A 26,642-nucleotide genomic window follows, 5' to 3' on the forward strand; every position below is an offset into this window, starting at 1 on the left:
GACAAGCCAACTAGAAATGATGTAATGCACTCCCTCCAGCATGGAACATTAAAATGTCTTAAGTGCAATAATTGTCTTATTCCACCAAGAAGTCACGTGTTAATAGCACAAAATGCTGTAATGGTCTTGAGACAGCTGTAGAAAGTGCAAGTGTTCTGTTGATGTTCTTTGTTAACATGCAGTAAAGGGTAAGGCAATGAGAACTTAAACAGAGGCTAACTGTTTTGACACCATCCCATCTCTCCAAGGCTCTCCAGACTTACTGACTTGTGATCCTCTCTTAGTTCCAAATGACTTGTCACTAGACAAAGAAGTAAAAATCATAGCAAGTTACTAGGTCTAGACTAGATCAATGTGTTAAACTACTGAAATAGTAGACTTTAGTATAAAGTACTGGTGTCATCAGATTGTGCAAGAGAAATTAGAAATCTCATACAAAAGCAGTTAGCTTGACTTCCTGGCCAGAGTTCCAGATCTGGAACATGATCTGGTCATGAAGATGACTAACAAGTTGGAGCATGTCTCATACAAGAGGCTGAGAGCTGCAATTGTTCAGCTTGGAGAAGAGAAAGCTCTGCAGGATCTTACCTCATGTACAAATACCTAGTGGGGTGAATAAATAAGATGGACCAAGACTGATCTCAGTGGTGCCCAGTGACAGAAGAAGAGGCAGTGGGTACAAACTGGAATGTAAGAAAGTCTATTTAAACATAAAACATTCTAAACTGTAAGAGTGGTCAGACACTCAAACCCCAGAGAGGTGAGTCCCTATTTTTGGAGATACTCAAAACCTGACCGGAGATGGCCCTTGGACACCTGCTCTAGTTGGCTCTGCTTTAAGTAAGGGGCTTGCGCTATACAACCTCAAGAGGTCCCTTCAGCTGTTACTCCTCTGTGATTCTATAACGTGCTACTCAACCTGCTTATTGTACATGTGACCACCTCTAGCCTTAAACCCTTGTTAATGCAAGAACACCCAATGTAAATGTTACTCACATTCTGGCTTCTGAAATATCTTGAGAGTTCTGTTTGAAAGTTTACTTTTTGCAATGCTGAGGGGTAAGAGTGCCCTCATAAACTGGAGAAAGGTTGTAAGGATTTGACTTGGAATTTGTGTTAAAAAGCTCCTTGGCTTGAAGTACTAGTAGGAATATAAAACAGTGACCATGTTTATTTGTAGCAATAGAGTGTGCTAAGCTTATTTACCACCTAATGCTTGACTGGAAGATTACTGATGCAGTTATATACAGCATTGCTGAAAGCTTCCAGTTAAGAAGCAACTTCTGTTTCTTGCATTTCAAAGATGCAAGCTAAATATATATTGGTGAGTTGATGCTTGTGGCCTTAGTTTTTATTGAATCTTTCTTAAAACCACCAAAATAGCTACAAGTAGTTGTAGTATCAGGGTTGTCATGCCATTCTCAAATTTCATGTCCTAAGACACCTACAACTTCATACATTTAAACTTCTGAAACTGTTCTTCTCCTGCCTGGAGCCACAGTGCTACAGTCTCCAGCCCTTATTCTTTCCATTAATGCAGTCACAGAGGCAAAAGGGAGAAAGGTGTGAGTTAATGGAAGGGAGAGCATGGGGAGGAACAGCTGCCCTCCTTGTTATCTCTCCCCCCTGCATCCTCATGCTGCTCATGTGTTCTGAAGCCCATGCTTCTGTAGAGGCAAGTATCAAAAGGGGGCACGTGATTTCTGATGTCAGTCTGCAGTAAGATTGTAGCTGTATTCTTCCAGCTCTTCTGCTTTTCCAGAAGCAGAACACAAGTTAACAATATGCTCCTGTATACGTTTAGCTATTACAGTAGGCCATCATGGGAGACAGGGGCTGTATTTCCCATAACTAGGAATGTGAGCTGAATTAAGTATTTATACAATACCTAAGCCATGAAACTGCTAATGTCAAAACACCAAGAAGGTTGAGATTAAATCCATACCACATTAGCAAAATAGGAAAATGGAATCACTTTATTCGGACAGTGCTCAGCTGAGCAAGCATAATAAAAATCCCACGCAGTCATTTCTGGCACGTTTAAGTTCCTCATCAGCTTGTGGGGTCAAAATTCTTGAATAGCTGAAGGTTCAAGAGATCTTGCAAACTTGTTGAAACCACACTGATTTTACAGGAGCCCATGTCCACTGATCAGCATCAAATTTAACTTAAACAAGTAGAACTGCATTAATACAGCCATCATTTTCTGGATTGTTTGTTACTTGTGCGTATTTCCCTAAAGAGAAAAGGAAATTAAATGTCTACAAAAGCTTGAAGTAGTTCATATAATAAATTAAAACTTAAAATTTGCGTTTTTAGGGCTGCCTAGTAGTTGCTTCTGCTACAGCCCAAACCTAACATTTAACAATAGATCAATTGTGATTATAGGGCATTATCTTAACAACACATCAGGCAATGAAAACTTAAACCTTCTGAAACTAGTTCTGCTGTACAGGTAGTTAAACTACTTACCCCAGATAACTTTGCCCCCTTGCGTCACGAGGCCAAGCTCACTCACGTTCACCTCAATGACGGTACCTTTGGTAATTACACCCAGTGTTGTATACAAAGGAGAAGAAGGATTCTTTTTCACACCAAGGATAGGTAGGCAAAAAGTAGCTTTAAGTTCAGGATGTGTCACATGTGCCTTCTTGAAACGTAAGCCCTGTAGGATAAGCAGTGTTACAGTGATGTGATACTTGCTTTAAGCCCTCATGACTTATCTAGTTTAACACTTTCAGCATCATATCATCAGCCAAAGAATGAAACAGTATAGAATACAAAATGCTATCTGCCAACTATAGTACGCCAGATTTGTTTAAAAACCTGATTAGTGACAAGGTGTTTGTACTTCCAGGATGTCAATTTTTAGTAGCAGTACAGGAATACTTGCTACCTCAAATGGTTTCTGTTCCATGAAGAAATGTGGTGTTTATGGTAACATTTAACAGGGCTAGAGGTTTTCAAGACTAGAAATTTTTCCTTTTGTTCTTGTAAAACTGAAAAACCTTCACATATTATAAAATACTGAACAACCATCTCTTGTAGCATTTTATATCTAGCAACCTCTGCCTCATAAAGGGTGCTCTACCATTAAGTACCATAACCTTTTCTCTGTCAATAAAAACCTATCCAAGGCTTCTGTGTAAGACAACAGACAAATAGTAATGAGGTGTGATCCAACAGGCAGCCTGCACAGGCTGTTGATTCCTGTAAGAAAACAAGAACAGGTATTCATAGAAAAATTACACTCTTAGCGAGTCTAGTTTTTCCTCCTGTGCTCTGCCAGGCTTGTAGAGCTCAGGCACTGTTCCTGCAGCTGTGTAAGAAAAGGTCAGGCTGCAGGCACAGCATTTCCCTTGCACACGGTCATGATTTCAAACTTACTTAACAAGCCACAAGGAGGCAGTTCTGGAGTCCCAGAACAAAGTTGGCCTCTGCATCTGACAGAATCACAGCAGTCTGAAAAAATAAGCCTCCAACTTCAAAAGCCCTTCAAAGTGCCTTTGCTATGGACCCTCCCATGCTGATTTTGCATCTCGTAGCTTCAATGTACTGGCATCATCTGAATTAGGGGAGTAAAAGCAGAGATATTTCAACTGCAGGGGCATCTCCCCACCGTCAGGCTACCTGAAGTTTAGATTTCTGCAATATTCTACATTAGTAATAACTAAGTGCGTTATCAAAGAAGAAAGTTTCCTCACCACTGGAACCCAAAGCAGAAAGTAAAAAAAAAAAATTATTACTTTAACACTATTTAAGGCTCAAGAACATTACCATCGGTCGGATGAATCGTTCGTATTTAGGAGGCTTCCTAGTAAAACCATCTCCAACAAAACAAACTTTTGTAACCATTCTCTTCCAGGCCTTCTTCTTTCTCTTTCCTGTACGAATCACTTTTAAAACTTCTGTTTCTCCTTGTGCACGGACCTTTGGCACAGGAACCTCCCATTTTCCCTGGAAAGAGAATTTAAAAAGTCAATAGTCTTACATGCCACATTGCTAAATGAGACAACTGAAGCATAAAATGAAATTTCCCTAAAGAGCAGTGGTACACTATACTTTTTATACAACTCATAACTACTTATTTTAATTAGCATTTAAAGTTAAGAAAATCAAGATACTGCATATGCTTACTTTGTCCTAGACTGCTCAATTACTCAAGGTTTCAGGTTTAGTACAGTATCATAATTTAGGCTTTGCCTGTAGTCTGTAAGCATCAGCAACACAAAGTAGTAATTATCAGAAGTAATAGTAAATATTTGAATTTTAATTACAGTTACTTACAGCTTTTTCTTTTCTTTTCTGCTTGATCATGTTAGAGAGGACCTTAGCCCGCGACTGGCCCTCTCTGTCCAGCAGGTATGCTGGTACAGCTCCTTTAGGTGTTTTTTCATCATCCTTTTTCTTTGTGTTTCTTTTTTCATGCATTTTAATGCTGCAAAAAAAAGAAAATCCGTATTAAGAACAGAAAAAAAAAGTATATATCCATGTAACTTAGCTTGTGCCTCCTCAAAATTTTCTTTTGAGACATATTTGTAAACAAGTATATATATAAGGAATAATCCTAAATAATTTTTAAGGTAAAGTAGGAATTTCGCTTAATATAATAACTGACAGACTGCACGGTACATAAAAGCTTGTCAATTCCTGTCAAGACAGGAACAAAAGACATGCATCTTATTAATTTCTGTATGACATAAAACAAGCAGCCAAGCACTTAGAGAGATAGTGGCCCTTCTCTCTGGCAAAAAATAACATACTATTACTCTTCTGAGATTTGACAGTAATGGTTACAAATCTGAATAACCTGTGTGTGTGAGAGGGGTTGTATTTTCTTAATTTTGAGGCCATTTAGGCAGAAAAAAAAGACCCACAAACTAGTTAACAAACCTGCTGTCTTTACAAGTAGCAGAGGAAAACAACTGTCAACACTTGGAAAGCAACAGAAGCAACACAGTGGACAGATACCAAGTTCATTAACAAAAAAATAATATGGTTAATTGTTTTAATTTCAATTTCTGAACAAAAAATTTTCAGAAAAATGCTTTAGTTTATCTGTGCCCGATATTGTAACTTATCCTGGAAGAGAAGCCTCATGTTCTGCTCAAACACTGTGTATGTTACTGCGCGTCCCCTCTTAACAGTCAAAAAATGCCTGCTGCCTTTTGCTACACTATTACAGTGGCTCATGTAAAACCTCTAAGTGAATCCATTGGTTTCCACAGCAGAATTGTTAACATCTATTGGGAGGAAAGCAGAGATGTCTTTACTGTGGCAAGAGCCACTTCCTCCTACAACCTTAGCACAGAATCACAGAATGTCAAGGATTGGAAGGAACCTGGAAAGATCATCCAGTCCAATCCCCCTGCCAGAGCAGGAACACCTAGATGAGGTTACACAGGAAGGGGTCCAGGCAGGTTTTGAATGTCTCCAGAGTAGGAGACTCCACAGCCCCCCTGGACAGCCTGTTCCAGTGTCTGTCACCCTCACTGTGAAGAAGTTTCTTCTCATATTTAAATGGAACCTCCTGTGTTCCAGTTTGTACCCACTGCCCCTTGTCCTATCGTTGGTTGTCACCGAGAAGAGCCTGGCTACATCTTCATGACACTGGGTCTTTACATATCTATGAACATTAATGAGGTCACCCCTCAGTCTCCTCTTCTCCAAGCTAAAGAGACCCAGCTCCCTCAGCCTTTCCTCATAAGGGAGGTGCTCCACTCCCTTAATCATCTTGGTTGCCCTGCGCTGGACCCTCTCCAGCAGTTCCCTGTCCTTCTGGAACTGAGGGGCCCAGAACTGGACACAATATTCCAGATGTGGTCTCACCAGGGCAGAGTAGAGGGGAAGGAGAACCTCTCTGGACCTACTAACCACCCCCCTTCTAATACAGCCCAGGATGCCCTTGGCCTTCCTGGCCACAAGGGCCCAGTGCTGGCTCATGGTCATCCTGCTGTCCACCAGGACCCCCAGTCAGAAGTACAACCTATGACCACGCAGCTCTTTGGAACGGTATTAACGTCTCATCTTGCCCATGTCGGGCAGCCCGGGCGGCGCCTGAGCAGCGGCGGGAACTCACGTCTTCTTTATCTGTATCTTCTCGCTGTGCCGCTGCCGGTGGTACAGCTTGGCCTTCAGACCGATCATCTTCTTGGCCTTCCGGGACCGCTCGTGCGCCTCGCGGCCCTCCTTCTTCCTCCTCCTCTCGTGGTAGTCCAGCCGGTACCCATAGCGCTTGCGGTGCAGCTCGATGTGCTCGTTCTGCGGCTGTGGGCACAACGCAGCGCGGTGAGCGCCGGACGCGGCCCCGCCGAACGCCGGCGCCGCCGGGACAGGCGGCGGCGGCCCGAGCGGGCCCGCGGCACGGCGGCAGCGGCGCCCTCAGCGCGGGGCGGCGGGGCCCGCCCGGCCGCCGTCACCCGTGGCCCGTCCCCCGTCCCCCGTCCCGTCCCGTCCCGTCCCGGCTCCCACCATGGCGGCGGCCCCGCGGTGTCGCCACGCGCTCCGCCGAGCCCTCCGGCCCTCAGCCGCCTCCGCAGCGGAAAGAGCGGGCGGGGCGAGAAGCGGCCCCGGCTGGAAACGCTTCCGCGCGGCGCTTTGGTTCCTGCCGGCGGAGAGTCCAGGTGCGCGTCTCCCGGGAGCTGCGCGGCCGCTTGGCGGGCCGGAAACAGGGAAAAAACGGAGAGGAAGAGGCCGGAGCAACGCTTTTAGCCTCCTGGGTCTGTCCGGTGGGAACGTGAGATCGGGACCCGGGGCGGCGAGGTCCTGGGGACGGGGAAGAGGACGGCGCCTTCCGGCGGCATGGCGGCTGTCCCGGCCGCAGACCGGGCGGCACTCGCGGCGCAAGCCGAGGCTCGGCCCTGCTGAGGCTCTTCATCTGGAGACAGCAGATAACGCGGGACCGGCGGAGCGACGTCCCCGCGGTGGGTAGCGCGGCGGGAAGGGCGCTGCGGGTTTGCGGGGCGGCCTTCTGGGCAGCGGCGGGCGCTGAGGGCCCCGCTCCCGGCCCGACCTCCTGCTCCGCGGCGGCGCCACAGCGCGGGCGTTGGGCTCCGAGGATGAGGGGCTTGAGCCCGTCTGCAGGCTTCTTTCCCCTTATTGTGAAACTTTGCCACAAAGCGTAAATCGTAGAATCACAGAATGTCCTGAGTTGGAAGGGACCCATAAGGATCACCGAGTCCAACTCCTGTCCCTGCACATGACAACCCCACAGTTCACACCATGTGTCTGAGGGCATTGTCCAGTCTCTTCTTGAACACTGTCAGGGTTGGGGCTGTGACACCTCCCTGGGGAGCCTGTTCCAGTGCTGCACCAACCTCTGGGGGAAGAACCTTTTCCTAATGTCCATCCTGAACCTCCCCGGGCACATCTTCCTGCCATTCCCTTGGGTTCTGTCGCTGATCGTCAGAGGAAGAGCTCAGCGCCCACCCCTCCTCCTCCTCCTGTGAAGAAGCTGTAGCCATGATGAGGTCTTCTCCAGGCTGAACAAACCAAATGACTTCAGCTGCTCCTCATACAGCTTCCCCTCCAAACCCATGAAATCACCAGAGTTGCATGTTGGTGGCTCCTTAGATAAGCAGCAGCTGGCCAGGAATGCTTTTGAAGTGTCTGCACTTGGGCTTTGTGTCACAGTGGTTTCGGCCTTGCTTAAAAATTTATAGAAGCTAATATTTTATTTCTGTTCTGAATATGTACTTTTTCCTGCCCTCCTCCCTCTGTCAAGATCATAAGAGCTATTTACCCTTTACTGACTGGTAACCTTTACTCTAGAACTTATTTGAGCATGAATGTAAACTCTCATCTTAACTCTTCTGTTTCACTGTTTGTAAATTTATTTGAGAAGTATATTTGGTGTTTGTGGCCATGCATTTGTGGTACATTTTTAAGGCTTAATAACATTATTTCTACAGATCTGACACAGATTTAACCTGCAAAGCAGTAATCTGAAAAACAGTAACCTGATCAATTAAGTTTCATGATTGGTTTATGTGGAAGTAGTAGAGTTACCTGTTTTCTCTCATAAATATTTTGTTCAATGTTTACTTATCTTGGCAGGGAACAGCTTCAGAGACAGGAGCAGAATGTTGGGCATTATGAAGAAATTTCCGATAAATGCATTGAAGTCATCAAGTTTGTGCAATGAGGTAAGCTTTTTCCTAAATTTTTATAGTTCCTCTGTGAGCAAAAGAAGTACTTGGGTTACTCTGAGTAAACTTTAAAAAAACCTTTCGTTTAAAAATTGGTATCCAAACAGAACGCATACTTTCATGTTGGAATTGGACTTTCATGTATGTCAGAATGTGAAAGTTGATTTTCTAATTTCTCTATAAACGTTTTACTTGCCTGTAATTTTGATTACCTAACATTTGTCATTGAAAAATTTATAGTATTTTAAAAAATAATTAGACATATTTAAAAATATTGTGGCTAGTGGCAACACGTTTTGATACTATAATAGATTTTTACCAGAATTCCCAAATAATGTTGGGATTGGACTTGGTTTAAACCTCGGTGCTGCCATCTTCATGCTTCTGCTTCCAAATGCTGATATTTGGAGCTTGGGTAAATACCTAACAACAGTATCAGTTCTTGTAGATTTTTTTTTAGTTTAGTTTCCTACAACTGGCAAAAATGTACCTACAAGTAATTATTTATAATGATAAATTTTCTGTATGAATTTTTTTTCTTTTAAGTATGGGTACTTCAGAAAGACGAAGATGCGAGTCATAAGTGTGACACAACAAAACCACAATCTAAGACACTTCAGTTCTTCACAAGGTATAAGTTTAAATTATTTTCTTAATAGTAGGGATTACTTTAAAAATGAGTAATAATACTTTTAAAATTGTCTTTCAGTGTATTCATTTTATCATTATTTGTGAAATTTGGTGTATGAAGCACAAAGAGAGCAGTTAATAGGTTCAAGGACTGAAAATAAGTGTTTTGTTCTGCTGCTGTGTTCTCAGTAGATCCATGGTATGAAGCTTTTAGAGAATATGAAAAATAAAAGATACAGATGTACAGGAACTCAGGCCAGCTGTGAAGTGCGCTGTAACCTCTGTCCAGTCACCTGAGGTGTTAATTTGTTGTCAAGTAACTGATGATAGCCAGCATGTTGGACAAGGAGAGAAAGACAGGAATCTGATTAAGTAGAAGTTTTAAGCTGTCATTAGTATATTTTCTTTGCAGAGTCAGGATAAAAGAGAGTAAAAAGAATAAAATAGTTGGAAAACAAAATTCCAATTAAAAGGATTTTTTGCTGTTTTTTGAGTAGCTATGCTGAGATTGGATGGAAATTGATTGATAGAAGGTAGTGTCAGGAGTCAGGGCCACTTGTTCCATGCTTTTTCTACATCAAGGTGGAGGTGGGAAGAAAATACTGGTAACCGGTGGGTAACCCAACTTCTTTAAAAAAAAAAAAAAGTTAATGGGTTGAGCACTGTGTATCTTAGCAAAAGTCTTTAACCTGTAGTCACATACCTGAGAAGAAGACTTACTCTTCTTAGTTGCTGATGTCAGCACAGTCTCTGTTGCCACCTGTTACTGTGGTGTTGTCTGTGCGATGTCCTTGCTGTCTGCTGTACTCATCCCCAGTTTTGCTGTGCTGAATGCCCCAGCATGTCTCATGGAGGCAGGGCTTCATTCTGTATGCAAGAAGATATCGCAACTTAGGCAAGCAAGAGGTCTCAGACATACTAATGCATTATTTTGTGGGTTATTTCAGAAACTGGAGGGAAAAAAAGCAGTGTTGGAGTTTTTATTTGGGGTAGTGGTGGTTGTTGGTGGATTTCCAGCCTGCTACCTTGCTTCTCCTAAGATCAGTTAATATCGAGATGTTAACCTATAAGATACCTCTTTAATATCTCTGTAGTAAGAGGGATAATTTGTAGATGGTGAAGGAATGCTAGTTAAAATATTATTGAATTCTGTTTGGCATATCAAAGGTAAACTGAAGTACTTGGAAAGTGAATTCATGAAACACAACTCAAATGGTTTAAGTAACTGGATTATGGATTAGTTTCATAAAAATTTAGCTTGACAGCTTATTTCCCAACTAAATAGGGTGTGAGAGAGGAAGTATCTTTCAAAGATATGCTATTAAAACTCCTTAGCCCTTTGTTTTCTTAACCTAGCTCAGTTTATGTTTTTTCCTTGAGAATTATGGTGTTTAGCTTCAGTATTTAAAGGAGAAATGAGTTTTGAAATGTGTTCTCTAACAGCCAATTTAAATGAATGTCAGCATTACAGTTGTCTTGCATTGTGGCATGTTTTGTTACTGCTTCTGCAGGGTAAGGTTTTTGTGCAGTGATTATACTTTTTTGTGCTGTCTTTTTCCTATTGTTTCTAAATTACAGCTGTTCTGAAGAGTTGTAAGAGAGAGAGATTTATTGAAAGTACATATATTTATAAATGTGGGGTGCTAGAGATTATTTTCATGAGTTGTGACTCTGAATCTTTTTTTTTTTTAAGTTTTTAATGACTTCTTAAAAATGTATATGATTTTGTTAAAATCTCTAATTTGTATATTGGGGTCAGTCGTATAAATTATTTTGTTTTGTTTGCCTCCAGGAGATGTAAAGTCTCTGCGTTCTGTCATTAATCCTCATATATCCAGGTATGTCATGCTAGGTTGTTTTTTGGATATAACTAGCTGTCAAAGCAGCTGATGTGTTAACAAGTCTTGGTTTGTTGCTGTGCCCGTCACAAGTGTAGTTCATGCGCACATTTTAAATTAAATTTAGTCCTTCTTTTTACCTTCTGACTTTTCATTACAGAATGGCTGTTGGTGTCTGAGGGGTCTTGGACTGTCTTTTCTTTACATCATGGGAAACAAAAATAGTCTTTTAGGGAAGCTCCAAATCCGTGGTAGTTGCTGGGAGCTGAACAAAGGTGAAGGGTTGTCCTTGCACCTGGACCCCTGTGGTGGGCAGCGCTCTGTACTTTGTGTCCATGGGAGCCCTCAGCCCTGTTAGACGAAGGCCTTTGTAATGAGGGGGCAAGTCATTAGAGGATGGCAAGGTATTTAGGTGCCGAGCTGCCGTAGGAGTGGCTTGGGGGTGAAGTTCCCTTGGAAGACCACTTACGTCCTGAGGGTGAGTTCAGCTGGCATTAGTGGTGAACCTGGGGGCTGGTCACAAGCCTGTGATGCGCAGAGCCAGTGAAGCCGTTTTGGAAGCCTCTGTGTGAGGTACTTCAGAAAGGAAGATTTGGCTGAAGAGAATCAAGGAAAGCTTCATGGGAACTTGGATGCTAGATTTGGGGTATAAAATGTATATGTGTGGGGGATTGTTTCAGGTGCCAGAGGTTAGGGACTGGGGTTCTGTCTGTGGGGAGGGCAGGTGGGTGAGGATGAGGCCGAGAAGTGGCCTAGCCCTGAAGTAAAGTGTGGAAACCTGTTCCAAAACTCTTCAGTACTACTGATATGAAGAAAACCCACCATTTCCATGCTAATGTACTTCAGTATCAGAATGTACACTGTATCAGATATTCAACAGAGGAAAAGTGTTATTCATCTGGTGTGCTGTTCATTGTGAATATTAATCGTTTATGCGAATAACAATATGACTGAATAAAAAGATTACCTCAGTAAAGGCAATGTTTTCATTTTATGCAGAATCCGAAACATTGGCATTATGGCCCACATTGATGCAGGGAAAACAACAACAACAGAGAGAATGCTGTATTATTCTGGATACATAAGAACACTTGGAGGTTAGAAATGCTTTTTGTATTCAGTAGCTTTGAGAGTTTCAATAGACTACAATAACATGCAACCCAGTTAAATGTTGGTGGTGGAGTACTTGGCATGGAAGCCAGTTATTCCAAAGCTGTGCTGCAATATAATGAAATTTTAATGCACAATATATTACTTTCTAAGGCAGTCGTGCTTTGAGAGATCATTGGTTCTTAGTTTTCTTTTAGTGAATTATGGTTTGTTTTAACATTTAATTAGAGGTTGTCCTTGTTTTGCTTGTTGCTCATTGGCCATTCTGGTAAGGCCGTTTCTTCATTTCTCTTTTGACCTTTAAAAAATCAGGTTAACAAACAGTAACCATTTCTTTTGAAAGTCATACCACAGAAAGTATTCCTTGCTTCAGCAGCTCTCACAGAATTCTTCAAGATTGAAAGGGTCAGAGCAGCCTCCATTTGTGCTACTTGCCCTTGGTGAAGCTGTGTTGGCTGTCACCAGTCACCTCCATATTTTCCATGTGCATTAGCGTAATTTCCAGGATGATCTGCCAGGCACAGAGGTGAGACTGACTGGCCTATAGTTCCCCAGGTCTTTCCTTTTTCCTTTTTAAAAAATGGGGCTTAAGCTTTCTCTTTTCCAGTCAGTAGAAAGTTCACTGGAATGCCACAATTTCTCAAATATGAGGGATAGTGGCTTAGCAACTCATCTGCCAGCTCCATCAGGATCTGCAGATGCATCTCATCAGGTCTCATGGACTTTGCTTTGGTTTTTAAGTTTCTCATGGTGTTACTAGGATTAAGAACAACAAAAAAGTTGTTGGAAATGCTTGTCTTTGACTTACAGAACGTTTGTTCCCTGGAAAGGGAGCGTGGGTAAATTAGCTGATATAATAATTTTCTGAAAAAGCATAGTTTTTATAGCATGCACGTGTATAAAGGGGACAGTATTTCCAAATCTCTTTGTATTCTGAGACAATTTCAGCTTTTGAATTATTTACCTACCTAACTGTAATACTGCTTCCTGTTCACAGATGTTGATGATGGGGACACAGTGACAGATTTTATGGTACAAGAGCGAGAACGTGGCATTACCATTCAGTCTGCTGCTGTTACGTTTGACTGGAAGGACTACAGAATCAACCTAATTGACACCCCAGGTACTGTGCTTTGGCAGTACTTGCATTATTGGTGAAGAGTAGTGGTGGGCTATCGTAGAACTTAAGTCTTCATTTTAAATATGGTGCAATGTTTAACTGGTTTAATTGTGGCAGTGAAAAGGCCTATACTGAGCTGTGTTCAGCTTTGGCTGATTATTGTTTGCTGGTGCCTAATCCAGCTTGTTTAAAGTGAGCTCAGACATTTCTGAACTAAATTGCTCTCAGTTCGGGGATTGCAATGTAACAATCTTGTGTGTTTCAAGGACTGATGGGTGTATTTCTCTGCAGATGAAGACATGGTTGTTTTGACATGATTAAAAAAAAAAAAAATTATCTTGACCTGTTGATGTTGCCTGTACAAATTATGACAGTATAAAAGGAAGATTGTTTTTTAGGTCATGTGGACTTTACAGTGGAAGTTGAGCGTTGTTTGAGAGTCCTTGATGGAGCAGTAGCAGTGTTTGATGCTTCAGCTGGTGTTGAGGTAAAAATAACTGGTAGATTTTATTTTTTTTTTTTGTCTAATGACTTAAATCAGACTGAAATAACAATAATCATAGTACAGAAATGTTGCTCTGTATTATCTCTTTTGATACTTTGATAAAAATTTAATGCCAGGAAGCTGAGCATTTAAGTTCAAGTCCTGTAGTATATAGCAATTTCCATGGGAATGAGGTGCAAATATGTTGAATTCCCATTAAAGTCTGAGGTTTTTTGATGCTTTGTTGCTGTACTTTACAAACATTGAGGTAAATTCTTCTGGCTAGCTCCACCACTGGAAAGAAATGAGTATCTCTTCATTTCTAATTTTCAGATTTCATGTAGAAAATTAGTAATTTTCAGCCAGAACTTCTCCCTTCTCAACAGCTTATTTAACATGCCTTTTGGGGCATAGTGCAGAAAAGGTGGAGGAAGGCTGGAATTTGACTTCGTAGCATGAGATGTTTGAGTAGTTCAGTCCTGTAGAAAAGTTACCTGTTGTAAAATCACTGTATTCCATGGGACATACTTTTTTTTCCGTAGATGAGGCATGAGAGAACTCTTGACCAGTGTGAATCCCGTTATTTAACTTGCTATTGGAAAGCATTTAGGTGCCATCATGTGTGAACCTGAACTGAGTAACAGCCCCTGCCCCCATCAACAAAACAATTAGATCTGCTTGTGTTTTTTCTAAAACTGTGTAGGAAATTATTACATTATTTCCATTTATTAGTACGAGACTGTTTCTGAATCTGAACTGATTTCCATATATACCTGTTTTAACTTTCCAATAAAAACACATATCATAAATGGCTCAGCAGTACACAATTTACTAGCAAAACCACAGGATTTTTTAGTGTTGCATGTGTAGCCAGAGAAACTCTTCCCTGTTTGTGCTTACAGAAATTGGCAATATTAAGTCACTACATTACTGAATTTTTTCCATATATATCCTCTGTAATGCTTAGTTTCTCTCCATATTCCTGTGCGCGTATGCCTGTGTGCCCTTAGTGGTGGACAGGGAATGACGACAGCTGAGAGAGCAGATGAGACAAAGCTGCTTGTGAAGTTAATCTGTGCTGCTGGAATCAGGATTGTCGCAACACATTCACACAGATCTGTGCTCGGAACTTGGTTCCTCAGCAGTACTGGGGAGTGTATAGTTCAGCTGTCGGCACTCATGTTTCCGTTTTTTCTTCTTCTTTAGGCCCAAACTCTGACAGTGTGGAGACAAGCAGACAAACATCAAATACCACGAATATGCTTTTTGAACAAGATGGACAAAAACAGGGCAAGGTATTCAGTTAATTTAATCACTGCTAAAATCTTTGTAATCTAATAAAGATGTTCTCTTATGCACAGAGCCAGATAATTATGTGAATACTCACTATATATATCTTTGATTATGCAGATACATATTTTTGTGTAATTTTAGGAGTGATTTTTGCAGTAAATAAGGAAGGGTAAACCTATTTTACTGTATAAGTTTTGTGTAACTTAGTATCTGTTGTTTTAATATAGTTTCACATATGCTGTTGAGAGTATCGAACAAAAGTTGAAGACAAAACCTTTGCTTTTACAGGTAAGCATAGAATTGAAATGTTTAGTTGCTTTCTTTTGAATAGAACTCCTTCCTTAATTTTTTGCAGCTGTCTAAAATCTCCACTCTATTTTCAGTTGCCCATTGGGGAAGCCAAGACCTTCAGAGGACTGGTTGATGTTCTGACTAAGGAACAAATAATTTGGAAACCTACTTCTCATTTGGATGATGGAAAAAATTTTGAGCAAAAGCCGCTGCTGGAGGCTGATGATCCCAGCCTGTTCCAAGAAGTCCAGGATGCCAGAAATACCTTAATAGAACAAGTAAAGTTCTAAAGTAAATACATAATATATTTAAAACTGTTATTTAAAACAGTAGAAAAAATAGGCTGAATGGGGCCTCTGGAGGTGGCTGTTGCAGTGACCTGCTCAAAGCAGGGCTAAATTCAGCTTTAGATCAGGATGCTCAGGCCTTGTTCAGTTGAGTTTTCAAGTCTCTAAGGATAGAGGTTGCAGTCTGCCTAGATAGCCTCTCCCAGTGCTTTGTCATTGCTGTAGTGAGACATTATTTTTTGTCCAGCAGGCATTTACCATGTTTCAACCTATGACAGCACCACTTGTCCTTTCCTTGTGTACCTCTGAGAAGAATCTGTTTTCCCTGAAGAAGGCCCACCACTGCCACCATTTCAGGTAGTGAGGGACAGCATTTACATCCTCCCATAGCCTCTCCAAGTTAGACAAACCCATCTATCTGGGCCTCCTGCTGCTCTTAGTGGTTTTCCACTGGACTTCCTACAGTTTGTTAGCCTCTCTTGTGCTGGGGAACCTAAAAGCAGAGTGTTTTACGTGCGGCTTCACAAGGGCAGGGGAGAGGGTACTAACGACTTGCCCAGATCCACCGGCTGTTCTCTTGCTGATGGAGCCCAGTATGCAGTTAGCCTTTATCACTGCACAGGGACGCTGCTGACTGTGCTCACTGGGCCAGCAGGTCCTTCTGGCTGACTTCTGAAGACCTGTTTCCTAGCTAGTTGATCCCCACTGTATCAGCGTATGGATTTGTTCTGTCCCAGGTGCAAGACTCTGCATTTGTCCTCATTGAACTAATTTCAGATTTTCTTCACTTTTTTTCCATCTGTCAAAGACGGTTAATGCACGTTGGAAACATTAATGTGCGACAACAAAACATGCTGAGTATAAAGAGACAGACTCCCTAGCTGTACAGTACATGCATAAAATGGGAAGTACTCCCTGTTTTATCAATAAGGAACTGAAGAAAGCAGATGCTAAATTTGGTTGGCTGACATCTTGTACTGTCTTGGATGCTAAAAGATTATTGGGACAGTGATAGGAGTCTGGCAGATGTGACCCAGAACCTGCAGGGTACCCATACCCTTCCAGAGTGGCTGCTAGAAGCTGGATGGGATGGTGCAGGCTGGTGAAAATGGCACTAATAACTGTATTTGGGGCAGCTGAATCCCACTCTAAATCTTATTCCAGATCTATCAAAAATCCATGGGGAGAGATAAAGAAAAAAACTATAAATATTTATTTAAAATAGTTTGTTATACTGTGAAGCTAAGAAAGATAATAGAAATTTGATCTACTTGATTCCAGGTTTTGCACAGATGACAGTTTAGAAGGGGTGAGGAATAGAAGAATTAATGGAAGTAAAAGAATAATTTCCCTGTTGAGCAGTGCAGAATATTTTGAAATAGTTTGTCTGAAGTGTTTTTTTTCTCCCCTCAGTTGGTGTTTTGAAGTCCCACATTGTTTTGTGTAATAATATTGGAAGAGTTGGTTGCAGTAGAGACTCTAAGCAAGTCTTCTCTCCAAGTAAAGACTTGTGGTTTGGGTGGTTTTTTTTTTTTTTTTTACATTCAGTTTGCTTTATATAACTTTTAAGTGTAATAGTGATTACATTTGAATGCATACTTTTATTAAAAAAATATGGGAAGTTAACAACTGTGTTTATCTCAGATATCGATCTGTTTTTCTGGCATGCGTGCCCTCCATACAGCTCTGAATAACATTGTGCTAGTGCATAAATAGATGGTGCTAGGCTTTCGGTTTCCTTTGAAATGTCAGGATTGGAGAGGCCCACTTTATATTGCTCTGAGTCCAGTAAAACACATATACAATCTAGTTTTCAAATTTTCCAGGTTTTAAATGGGGGTGTTATTACTCAGCCTCTTATCTTAAGAAATGTATTGTCAGATATAAAGCTTTGTAAGAACAGTGTTAGGTTTTTTCGCTTTGGTTTCTGGGTTCTTCCTGGAGCAGGAAGGGCTGGACCAGTCGTGTGATAACTGAGATAACCTGTGTTAATAAAATATTTTTTACATACTTTCTGTCCTATTAATACTGCATATCAGAAACACTGTAAAATTTAGTAGTTTCTGTACCAGCCATCTTGCACACTTTGCTTTTACTAAATTAAATGAACACTTCCCTTTATCCCTTATGTTTTAGTTATTGGCTTGATTAGACATTTCAGTATTTGGTCAACTGCTGTTGTAACCTGTAGAAGGGCCGAAGTGTCTTCTTGCACTTACGGTGTCCTGAGTCTTTGACAGTGCAAGCTTACACGTGAGACAAGATTTAAAAAGTAGTTAATTTGTCAAGCTAAATGGTCCACTTTGGAAACACAGATGGGCTCTTGGACCTACAAGCCTTTGATATGATGAAGGTCAAAAAACCCTGAAGGTTTGTCTGTTTTTCCCAGCTGTATACCTGCTGGCTCGCAAAGGTTACTTGCTGCTTACTTCAGATTTCGCCTTGTTTGCAGATCTGAAATATACTCAGTTTTACCCTTCATGTCTGTCACTATATGGCTGCAGATTTTTGTACAAGCACTCTTTCCCCCACTGATGTTTTGCCTGACAGCTGCTTTATAAGTTGATTTTTTTCCCTTGTCCTTTCTTGAAACCTTCATTTCCGTAATTTTCTGTGGTGAGTTTATTCTGATGTCTTTAAAGGCTTTGTTCCTGCTCTATTTAGCCATATATCCTAAATAACTGAGATTTGTGACTGCTCTTTGAAACTTGTGTATGCCAAATAGTGAAGAAGTATTCTGTTGAAGGTTGCAGATCTGGATGATGAATTTGCTGAACTGGTTCTAGGAGAATATAGTGAAAATTTTGACTTAATACCACTTGACAAGGTAATTTTTACGTTTCATTATTTATAACTCGCTTTTACTCTGAAAGGCTGGGTTTTTACTTCTTTGGTACATGCATATTATGATTTTGCAGATGTGCTTTTTTTATCAGAAAAAAATCACAACAGCTTCTGTAGTGAATATACAGTTCTGTGAATTTAGGACAAAGTATATTCAAGCTCAGTGTGAATTTTGTATGATAATGCACTAGCTGTGATGCTCAGGCATGCTAGGCACAACCTTAAAAATATGGCACCTTTGTGCAGCAAGAGGTTTTTTTGAGAGTTAGACTGCTGCAAAAGAGTTTAGGGAAAGGAGAATGGAATTTCCATGTAGGCTGAGTGCAGTTTGTGTCTGAGCTGCTGATTCTTACTAACAGAAGTAGCAGCATCTCAACTGCTGTGAACTGGTTGGATCTTCAGACACGACATATTGAAAGCAGTGAAGTGCAACATTCTGAATTAAAAAGACTGTTAGAAAAAGAACAAGAACAGCTGCAGATCTGCATGAAGTGCTTAGAAATCTTAAAAGCAGTGTCTTCTGTTTTAGCATCTGAACATTTGGGTTTCTGGTTTGGAGCTCATTAAAAACAGTGGAAGGAGTTTGGATGAGTGATGTTATATTTGCAAACATACTTAGCTTTTGGGGATTTGTTAGCAATATCTGATAGCTGGAATGCAATCTAAGGCTAAATTGTAGTTCCCATGTTAACAGAAAACAATTACTTTTTTGCAGTTACGGTCTGCTATCCGCAGAGTCACGCTAGCTCAGAAAGCGGTACCTGTGCTCTGTGGCAGTGCATTGAAGAATAAAGGAGTGCAGCCTTTACTGGATGCTATCACTATGTACTTGCCCGCACCTAATGAGCGTTCATATGAGTTTCTGTAAGTACAAGGAGAAAAAAGGGTCAGGAAAAAGGAAAAATAAGTAGAAAAGCATAAAAGGAGAAAATAAAAAATATCAACAAAGCATTCATGTCTTTAAAAATGTTTACTGCCTTTAGGTATTAAATAACAGGAAAGATGAGCAGACATAAAAATACACTTAAGTACTGAACCTGCTTAGGTCAGTGCTACTTGAGTTGTATGCATTTATCTCCCAGTTGTCAAACTTGCACCTTACATTTCTAGTGTATTTTTAACCTGAGGATATTGCCATTTAAAAAAATTGGGGTCTAGGGATCATCTTTAGTATTGTCTGAGTCGCATGACACCTCACATATCCTGCTGGAGCTGGAACTGCTTAGGTTAATATTTTTTGGCATAAATTATGATTTTTAAAAATCTGCCTCTGTTAATGTTACAATAAGAAATGATACTTTTTCTTAAATGACTGGAAATTTAGGTAAATGTGAGCTTGAGTGGATTAATCCCACAAATATGCTTTTTGTTGTGCTTTTCTATTTTGCAGACAATGGTACAAGGATGACCTGTGTGCCCTAGCGTTCAAAGTTCTCCATGATAAATCTCGTGGACCACTTGTTTTTGTTCGCGTTTACTCAGGTTCACTGAAACCCCAATCAGCTGTATATAATATTAACAAAAGTTGCACGTGAGTAAGATAGAGGTGTGGCTTAGCAGAGCGTTGGAATGTCTGTTAAAGTCCTAAGTAACACAAGAATTTCATTTTCAGGGAGAGAATGAGCCGGCTGCTCCTGCCTTTTGCTGATCAGCAAATTGAAATACCATCACTAATGCCAGGCAACATTGCCCTTACTGTTGGGTTGAAACAGGTAATGGAAAACGCTTATTCTATAAGGTAGCTTGTTTCACTAGTGTGCTTTCTACTTCTGTGATATTATATCTCAGGTATGTTCTTGATTATTGTGACATATGTAAACTTGCTTTGTTTGAAGTACTTCCTCCTAAAATGAAATATTACAATGTACAAATGTCAGTAATTGACCTGTGAGATGCTGTGCTGATGACATGGAAAGGACTGATAAAGTGCATTAGAGTTCTGAGCTTCTATTTATACTGTAACTCTTAAAATACAATGTAATGCCTTCCTTTGGGGAAGGGGAGTCTAGTTCCATATAAGGTACCCAAAGTTACAATTTAACTTAAGTTCAAATAAGTTGGTTTCATGCTTGGTTGTATTAGGTTACTAATTCAGTGTTTTATTGTCTAAACAGGCTGCATAATTTGCACAGGTTTTTCTAAAATGTAACTAACTCAGGTATGCATAAGCAAATTTTCATTTAACAATATTGTTCTTTGTGGCTTTTTATCTCAACTGTTAAGTTAGATTTAAAATGCAGTAAACTGGACAAAGAAATGTTAGTCTAAATTTGAGCAGCTTTTCTTCTTCCAGATGATTTTAGTTATTATCTTTGAAGTGAGAAGTTACGGTAACTGTTTATATAAATAAGTAAATAAGTGGAGATTAGCATGGGAGATTTTGAGGAAGATAAAGAGTCAGGGTTTGCGTTGTTAGTTTTTTGTTTTGTTTTTCATGTTCCCTCCTCTTGCCCTCCTCTGGTTGTTGATCTACAGAGTGCCACTGGAGATACCATAGTGTCCTCAAAGGCTTCAGCAGCAGCTGCAGCACGCCGGGCTGGAAGGGATGCTGGGGGGCAAAAGAGATCTGCTGGTGATGCAGAGAGCCTTCTGCTGGCAGGTGTTGAGGTCCCTGACCCCGTCTTCTTCTGTACAATTGAACCCCCTTCAATGGCCAAACAACAAGGTATAACATAGCTACCTAAGAATATGATAAGGTATTCTACAAATGAGATATTTAGGCATAACCATATTCTCCTATGTAAGGAACAAGGCTTGTCCCCAGTTGAAGCACACCTCGTTGACATGACTGAGTTGCAGAAATTTAGCAGTCAGTGATCTAATAAGGCCTTTTTTGGTGTTTTGCACAGATGATGTATTTTAGATTGTGGTTGTCAGTATTCTTTACTATTACCACATTGAGCAGTACTAGTAGTAGTACTTTTCTGGTTTTTGTGTCTAGAAAAGTGGTTGTTCTTAATTTTGAAAGAAGAGATAAAACTTTCGTTTCATACTGTCATGCTGCAGTCACACCGATGCACTGCATGTAGTGTCCCGAGTACAAATAACTTTGAAATGTGGTGTTTTCTTTTTCAGTCAGCCCTCACATTTTTGCTCTGTGGTTTAAAGTCTTCACTTGCCGAGACTTCTGTGTGCCTAGTTATGGTTCACCTGTGCAGTATGACCTGTAATCTTACTGCCTTTCACAATAGTCTGTACCAGAGAGCCTGGTTATTTGACTCTTTTTGGAGATACTTACTTAAAACTCGGGATCTTCATTCCAACAAAGCTGAGCTTGGTTGGGGGTGAGCGGGAGGAAGGATAAGTGCCAGTGTGTTGTGATGGAGTGCAGCAATGTGGAAGTCAGATTTGGAGCAACATGTCTGTAGGCTGAGCAACTGGGTTTTAAGGTGTTCCTTGCTTTTGGTGGGTTGGATGTCTTGTAGTATGGGGGTTTTTGTGGGTTTTTTGTTTGTGATTGTGTTTTGTGTGTGTTTTGTTTTGTGGTTTTTGTTTTGTTTCTTTATTTGTTTTTTCCCCAAACACTATAAGGTAGATAAATGCAGTCTCAGCTGCTTTCCTCAGCAGTTAAGATAATGGGGAATCAGAAAAATAAAATTGTATTTGAACCTTTTAATGTTGAACTCATCTTGAAATATTTAGGTAAATCATAGGAGAGTTAGTTGACAATTTTTTCTTATCTGTAAAAAAGAAGCAGTACTTTTTACTGACTTGGTGAAGTCTTCATACAAGTACAAATACATACATTCTGTCTTCATACAAGTACAAAACATCACTCTTAAAATGGTATTTTTAATAATTAAATAAGCACTCGGTAGTGTGCAGTTAATTTGTTGGAGAGAATCAGAAGTTGCAAGTTGCTTGTAATTTGAGTTGACTTTGTTTGACAAAATCTGTGCTTCTCTAGGGTCCTTTTGATTCCTTCTGAGAATAAAATTTGACCTTGTGAGGAAAGTGGTGTATAGACATTCATTGTGATTCTCAAATTACTGAAGTCTCTAGATATAATGTTTGATACTTATGTACAGACTTGGATAACGCATTGAGTTGCCTTCAGCGTGAAGATCCAAGTTTAAAAGTGAAGCTCGATCCTGACACGGGACAAGTAAGATGAATCTTATTTTGTCTGCATTGTAACCAAGCTTTATTTTAGAACTGCCAAGACCGCCCTTCAGTTAAGTCTTTTACATATTGAGATTTTCTTGAATAAAAGGACTCTCAGTGTTCGTATCATGTATGTACAAAGTTCTGTGCATCAAACTAAAATGGAGCCTTGTGCACTTGTGCTTTACAGTGTAGAGGAAGTCATCCAGTGCTCTGCATGTTTTTGACAGTTCTGTATTTTAAAAGTTTGATTTATATAGTCTTGAAGATAATGTAAGTTGACCTTTTTTATAGTGGTCATAGCAGTGGCAATTACGCTCTCACTTACATGGTGTTTGTGTCAGATGATCTAAAGCAGTCCTGTTTTCTCTCTAGGCTCCTTAGAATTCAAAATATTTCTGAAAGACTATTAATTAAGAGCATGCAAGATCTTGATTAAACAGTTTGTATTCAAACCTGAGTTTTGCATATTGTTCCTCTTCTCTCTCAACTGTCTTCTTACTAGACTATTCTCTGTGGCATGGGAGAACTACACATAGAGATCATTCATGACCGAATCAAACGTGAATATGGAATTGAGACTTATTTGGGACCCCTTCAAATAGCCTATAGAGAAACCATCTTAAATGCTGCCCAAGCTACAGGTAAAATGAGTGAATGGCACACATCTTGTGTCTGGTTTTGCAGCTTGACTTACTTTAAATGAACTTGAAACTTTAAAATGAATTTTATGTATTAGTTTTATCCCAGATACTTGCTTCATTTTTATTTTTTTTCTCTTCAGATGTTTTGGACAAAACAGTAGGAGATAAACGACACTGTGTAACTGCAGAGTTAGAGGTGAGGCCCAGGTTAGGAGAGAGAGCAACGACAAAACCTGCCATCGAGTATGCTGCGAGTGTCATTGAAGTGCTACCCAAAGAACTCCAAGAAGCTATAGAAAATGGAATAATGAACTCATGCATCCAAGGTAAAGGAAGTGGTACAACAGCTATACTGGTCTGACATTTCTCTAAGAAGCAATTTAATGTTTCTAGGAGAAAAACTCCTTTCTAGTTTGAAAACTAAAATATAGTACATATTAACATTAGATGCAAAGGAAAATTCTGAAAATTCTCTAACTACAAGAATTGCCAGACACCCCTTTCCCTATGCCAGGAAGGGAAGTCAGCGTGCCTTTGGTTTTAAGGTTGATTTATTCTAAGTGACTCACCAGAGAGCTTGGCGTTCTCTTGGTTTGTTTTTTAATCTGGTATAAGAGATCAGTTGTTCACTTGATGAGGTCGTGTAGACCACAGTGATGTGACAGAAGTGGTTTTGGAGCCCAGCATATACATACCACACTTCTATTAGAGTTACTGATACTTTTTTTTGGATTTTCAAATATGTTAAGTCCATGAAAGTAAACTATAAAAAACCTTTACCTAATGGCAATATAAAGGCTTTCTAAAGGACTAAAAGTATCCTTTCATTTTGCTTAAAAATACAGATTATTTAATAACTTATGGCCAAAGAACTCTCCCTCACAGTAAAATTACGAGGCAATGAGTGGATTGATAAATGAGAATTGCTCTAAAAGAAGCAGCATGAGGTGTTTTTCCCATGTTGCTTTGTGCAGTTGGAAAGCATCTCTCATCTCTGGCTGTGGAATGAGTCTTGGCTGTGTGCCTTCTTCATGCTCCTTGAAGACACTTCAGAACTGTGCTGTCTACAGCATAAAATTCTTAGCATTCAGTTTTTAAAAAAAAATAAAATCTGGCCATGTTCTCTGTAGGAAAAAAGCTGTGTGTGGTTTTTTTTTCTCAAATACTTCAGGCCTCCTGTCCAGTCTAGTTTTCGATCTGGTTGAGAGTCCGGGGCTGGAGGGAGGTAACCTACCAATGACACCATGACACCAGTTGTGCTTTATCCCTCATGGAACTGGGTTAATGCTGCAGTTTTGGTGGTGGGTCAGTATCGGGCTTTGCTGTGATCACAATGTGTTGGAGGGGAAGGTAGAGAAGTTATTCCGGCTTCAGGTTAAACAAAAGGTTTCAGTACTTTTTCAAATGAGGTTTTGTTTCAATAGATGAGTTTTAGATACTATAATGTATTGAAAAAACATAACTTGGCAATGATTGTATGGATGAGCACACTCGGGAACTTCTGGTTCTGAAAATTATCTGTGCTTTTTGTGAAGAGAATAAGAAAGTGTGAGTCTGCATTCCTTTGTCTATTTTGGCAAAGCAGGACAGTGACAAAACCACAGAATGAGGAACACAACCAGTAGGGGGGAGAAAGGGGAATGACAGGGGAAAGTGAGAAGTTCCAAATTAATCCTGAAACTTTTTGGCATGTGTCTTAATATTCTGAAAAACAAATGTGTTTTTCCCTTTTTCTCTTCTTTTCCTAGGACCCTTGCTTGGATTCCCAGTTCAGGATATAGATGTGACAGTGCAATCGCTGACGGTGCATCCTGACACCTCCCACACAATGGTATCAGCCTGTGTCTCTCGTTGCATGCAAAAGGTATAGTGGAATTGTAAAGCTGTTGTAGAACATGGCAGCATGATATACCAGTGGGAAAATATATGTGCATATATATATGAGAGCATAGTGGCCTTGCCGGGGCTTTATAGCTTTTGGAAGCAGAGAATTTGAGATGCAGTGTTAGCTGGAGATATGGAAGTACTTATGTCAATTTTCTGAAAAACCTAAACCAAAACAACCAGATTAAAAATCAGAACCAAACAAAACACAAAAAAACCAACAGAAACTCAACATAACTCTCCTTCCCTTCCATGTAGGCTTTGAAAAAAGCAGGTATACAAATACTGGAGCCCCTAATGAACCTAGAAATCACAGTAAGCGAAGATCACCTCAGTGCAGCACTTGCTGACCTTGCACAGCGGAGGGGCAGCATTCGGGAAATCCAGAGTCGTCAAGATAACAGAGTTGTGGTTGCTGCTGTTCCACTAGCAGAAACCATGGTATGTGAAAATGCAAATCTGATCTTTTTTTATATGCTTAAAAATAATTAGGCTTCAGTTCACTTTTTCTGTTCTTATGAATAAGTTTTGGAATGGATTTTTAAAATTTTAATTATTGGAGGTCTGAAGCAAGCGCCCGCAAGTATAGCAGTGGTTTTCTGCTTGATCCAGTGTTAAGCCAGCACATTTTCAACTGCAAGTCAGAGAAGTAGTAAATACTACTAAAAAGGTTTTACAGAGAAGGTTTTTTAAAAGTATATTATTAGGTTGACTTATACATGTATTGCACTTTTAATTCAGTAATATTGAAACATTTACTAGTATTTTGCAGTATACTTCTGACTCTCTCTCTGTGGGTGACTTAAGCTGCTTTCTGTGCTAACTTATCTTCCCTTTATCCTAAATTGAGTGACACGTGTTGTCCATTTTGTCCAGGGCTACTCAACAGTTCTGCGTTCTCTAACATCAGGCTCAGCAACCTTCACGTTGGAGCTTGCCAGTTATCAAGCCCTGAACAGTCAAGAGCAGAGTGCACTTCTTCAGAGGAGGATGGGGCTGGTGTGATCGCTTTACTCTGTGGAACAATCAAGCTACTTTCTGTCCTCCCTGTTAAACATTTTCAGGAGCCTATGTATGTACACCAGTATGTCCTTCTGGGATCAACTGGCTTGTGGTAAATGATGAATTATCAGCTGTAGGAACAGACTGTGCTTTAAAGTGTCCAAGGGAAGGTTCAAGAGACTGTGTTCTTCTGGCACAGCCTTGTAATTTAAAGCAGCTGAACCAGAGATGCAACTGCAGGTTGCTGATTTACAAATTCTTATCTTACAGATAATCTGCAATGAGAATTGATGCAAATCCTCTTCATGTAAATGAGCACTAAGTGCACCTTAATGCGCAATTAGGACGGTTTCTTAACTTAGTAAGTAAAGCTTGTGAAGTTTATGTCTATAAATGAAACAACCGTACAGTTTTGGCAGTCTGTATCTTGTTTTCAGCTGAATAATATGGTTAATGAGTATTTTTAGCTGTACAACTGTAAGCATTATTTCCTGTATTGCTAGAAAGTAATTTGAGCAAGAATACAGGACTGGGTGTTAACTTCTACCCAAGTTTGCTTTAGCAAATTTGTGGACTGGATGCTTCTGCAACTTGAGTGAGATCTGTGCAAAAAATATAAGAAAGGCAGAGTTCTGCTGGGGAGTGATCTCAACCTACCATCTCACAGCACGTTAAGGGGGATTTCTTTCTGGACCTTTAGGAATTTGTGTTTTAAGCTGTAATGGGTCTGATTTGCCATGTGTTACAAGTCAGTTCTGATTTGCAATTAGCTGGTCACATAGAAAAGAAGCAAAGGATAAGATACTTTGAAATAAAAAAGATGGATTGCTCTTTATTTAAATAGTGTCTTTATTTTTGCCTCAACTTTACAATGTAAGGAAACTGGAATTGGTAACTGTGGTATCAAGTTACAGGATTTCACAGTGAAGAACCCTTATTTCTAATAAAAGCTAAAATCCCCAAT

The 26,642-nt window shown here is 40.3% G+C and overlaps 2 protein-coding genes across 3 annotated transcripts; one reads left to right on the forward strand and one right to left on the reverse strand.

Annotated features, from left to right (window-relative positions):
* Nucleotides 1-1,958: 1,958 nt before the first annotated feature.
* Nucleotides 1,959-6,608, reverse strand: NSA2 (NSA2 ribosome biogenesis factor). Its single transcript, XM_082074272.1, has 6 exons — nt 6,472-6,608; nt 6,080-6,267; nt 4,288-4,438; nt 3,778-3,957; nt 2,473-2,665; nt 1,959-2,236 (listed from the first exon to the last, which is right to left on the reverse strand). The coding sequence occupies exons 1-6, from the start codon at nt 6,472-6,474 to the stop codon at nt 2,169-2,171; spliced, it is 783 nt and encodes a 260-aa protein (XP_081930398.1). The 5' UTR covers nt 6,475-6,608; the 3' UTR covers nt 1,959-2,168.
* Nucleotides 6,590-26,513, forward strand: GFM2 (GTP dependent ribosome recycling factor mitochondrial 2). Of its 2 annotated transcripts, none has more exons than XM_082074267.1 (21): nt 6,590-6,719; nt 8,056-8,144; nt 8,694-8,778; nt 10,570-10,615; nt 11,615-11,712; nt 12,723-12,848; nt 13,244-13,332; nt 14,536-14,624; nt 14,850-14,910; nt 15,006-15,191; nt 17,947-18,027; nt 18,760-18,908; nt 19,435-19,575; nt 19,657-19,756; nt 20,520-20,709; nt 22,073-22,149; nt 22,654-22,792; nt 22,933-23,118; nt 24,541-24,656; nt 24,935-25,117; nt 25,553-26,513. In XM_082074267.1, the coding sequence occupies exons 2-21, from the start codon at nt 8,082-8,084 to the stop codon at nt 25,679-25,681; spliced, it is 2,334 nt and encodes a 777-aa protein (XP_081930393.1). In that variant the 5' UTR covers nt 6,590-6,719; nt 8,056-8,081; the 3' UTR covers nt 25,682-26,513. The 2 variants fall into 2 exon arrangements, with proteins under 2 accessions (XP_081930393.1, XP_081930392.1); XM_082074266.1 differs by lacking the exon at nt 6,590-6,719 and adding an exon at nt 6,801-6,923.
* Nucleotides 26,514-26,642: the final 129 nt, after the last annotated feature.

The sequence above is a fragment of the Streptopelia decaocto genome, assembly GCF_964273445.1.
Source record: "Streptopelia decaocto genome assembly, chromosome: Z".
NCBI lineage: Eukaryota > Metazoa > Chordata > Aves > Columbiformes > Columbidae > Streptopelia > Streptopelia decaocto.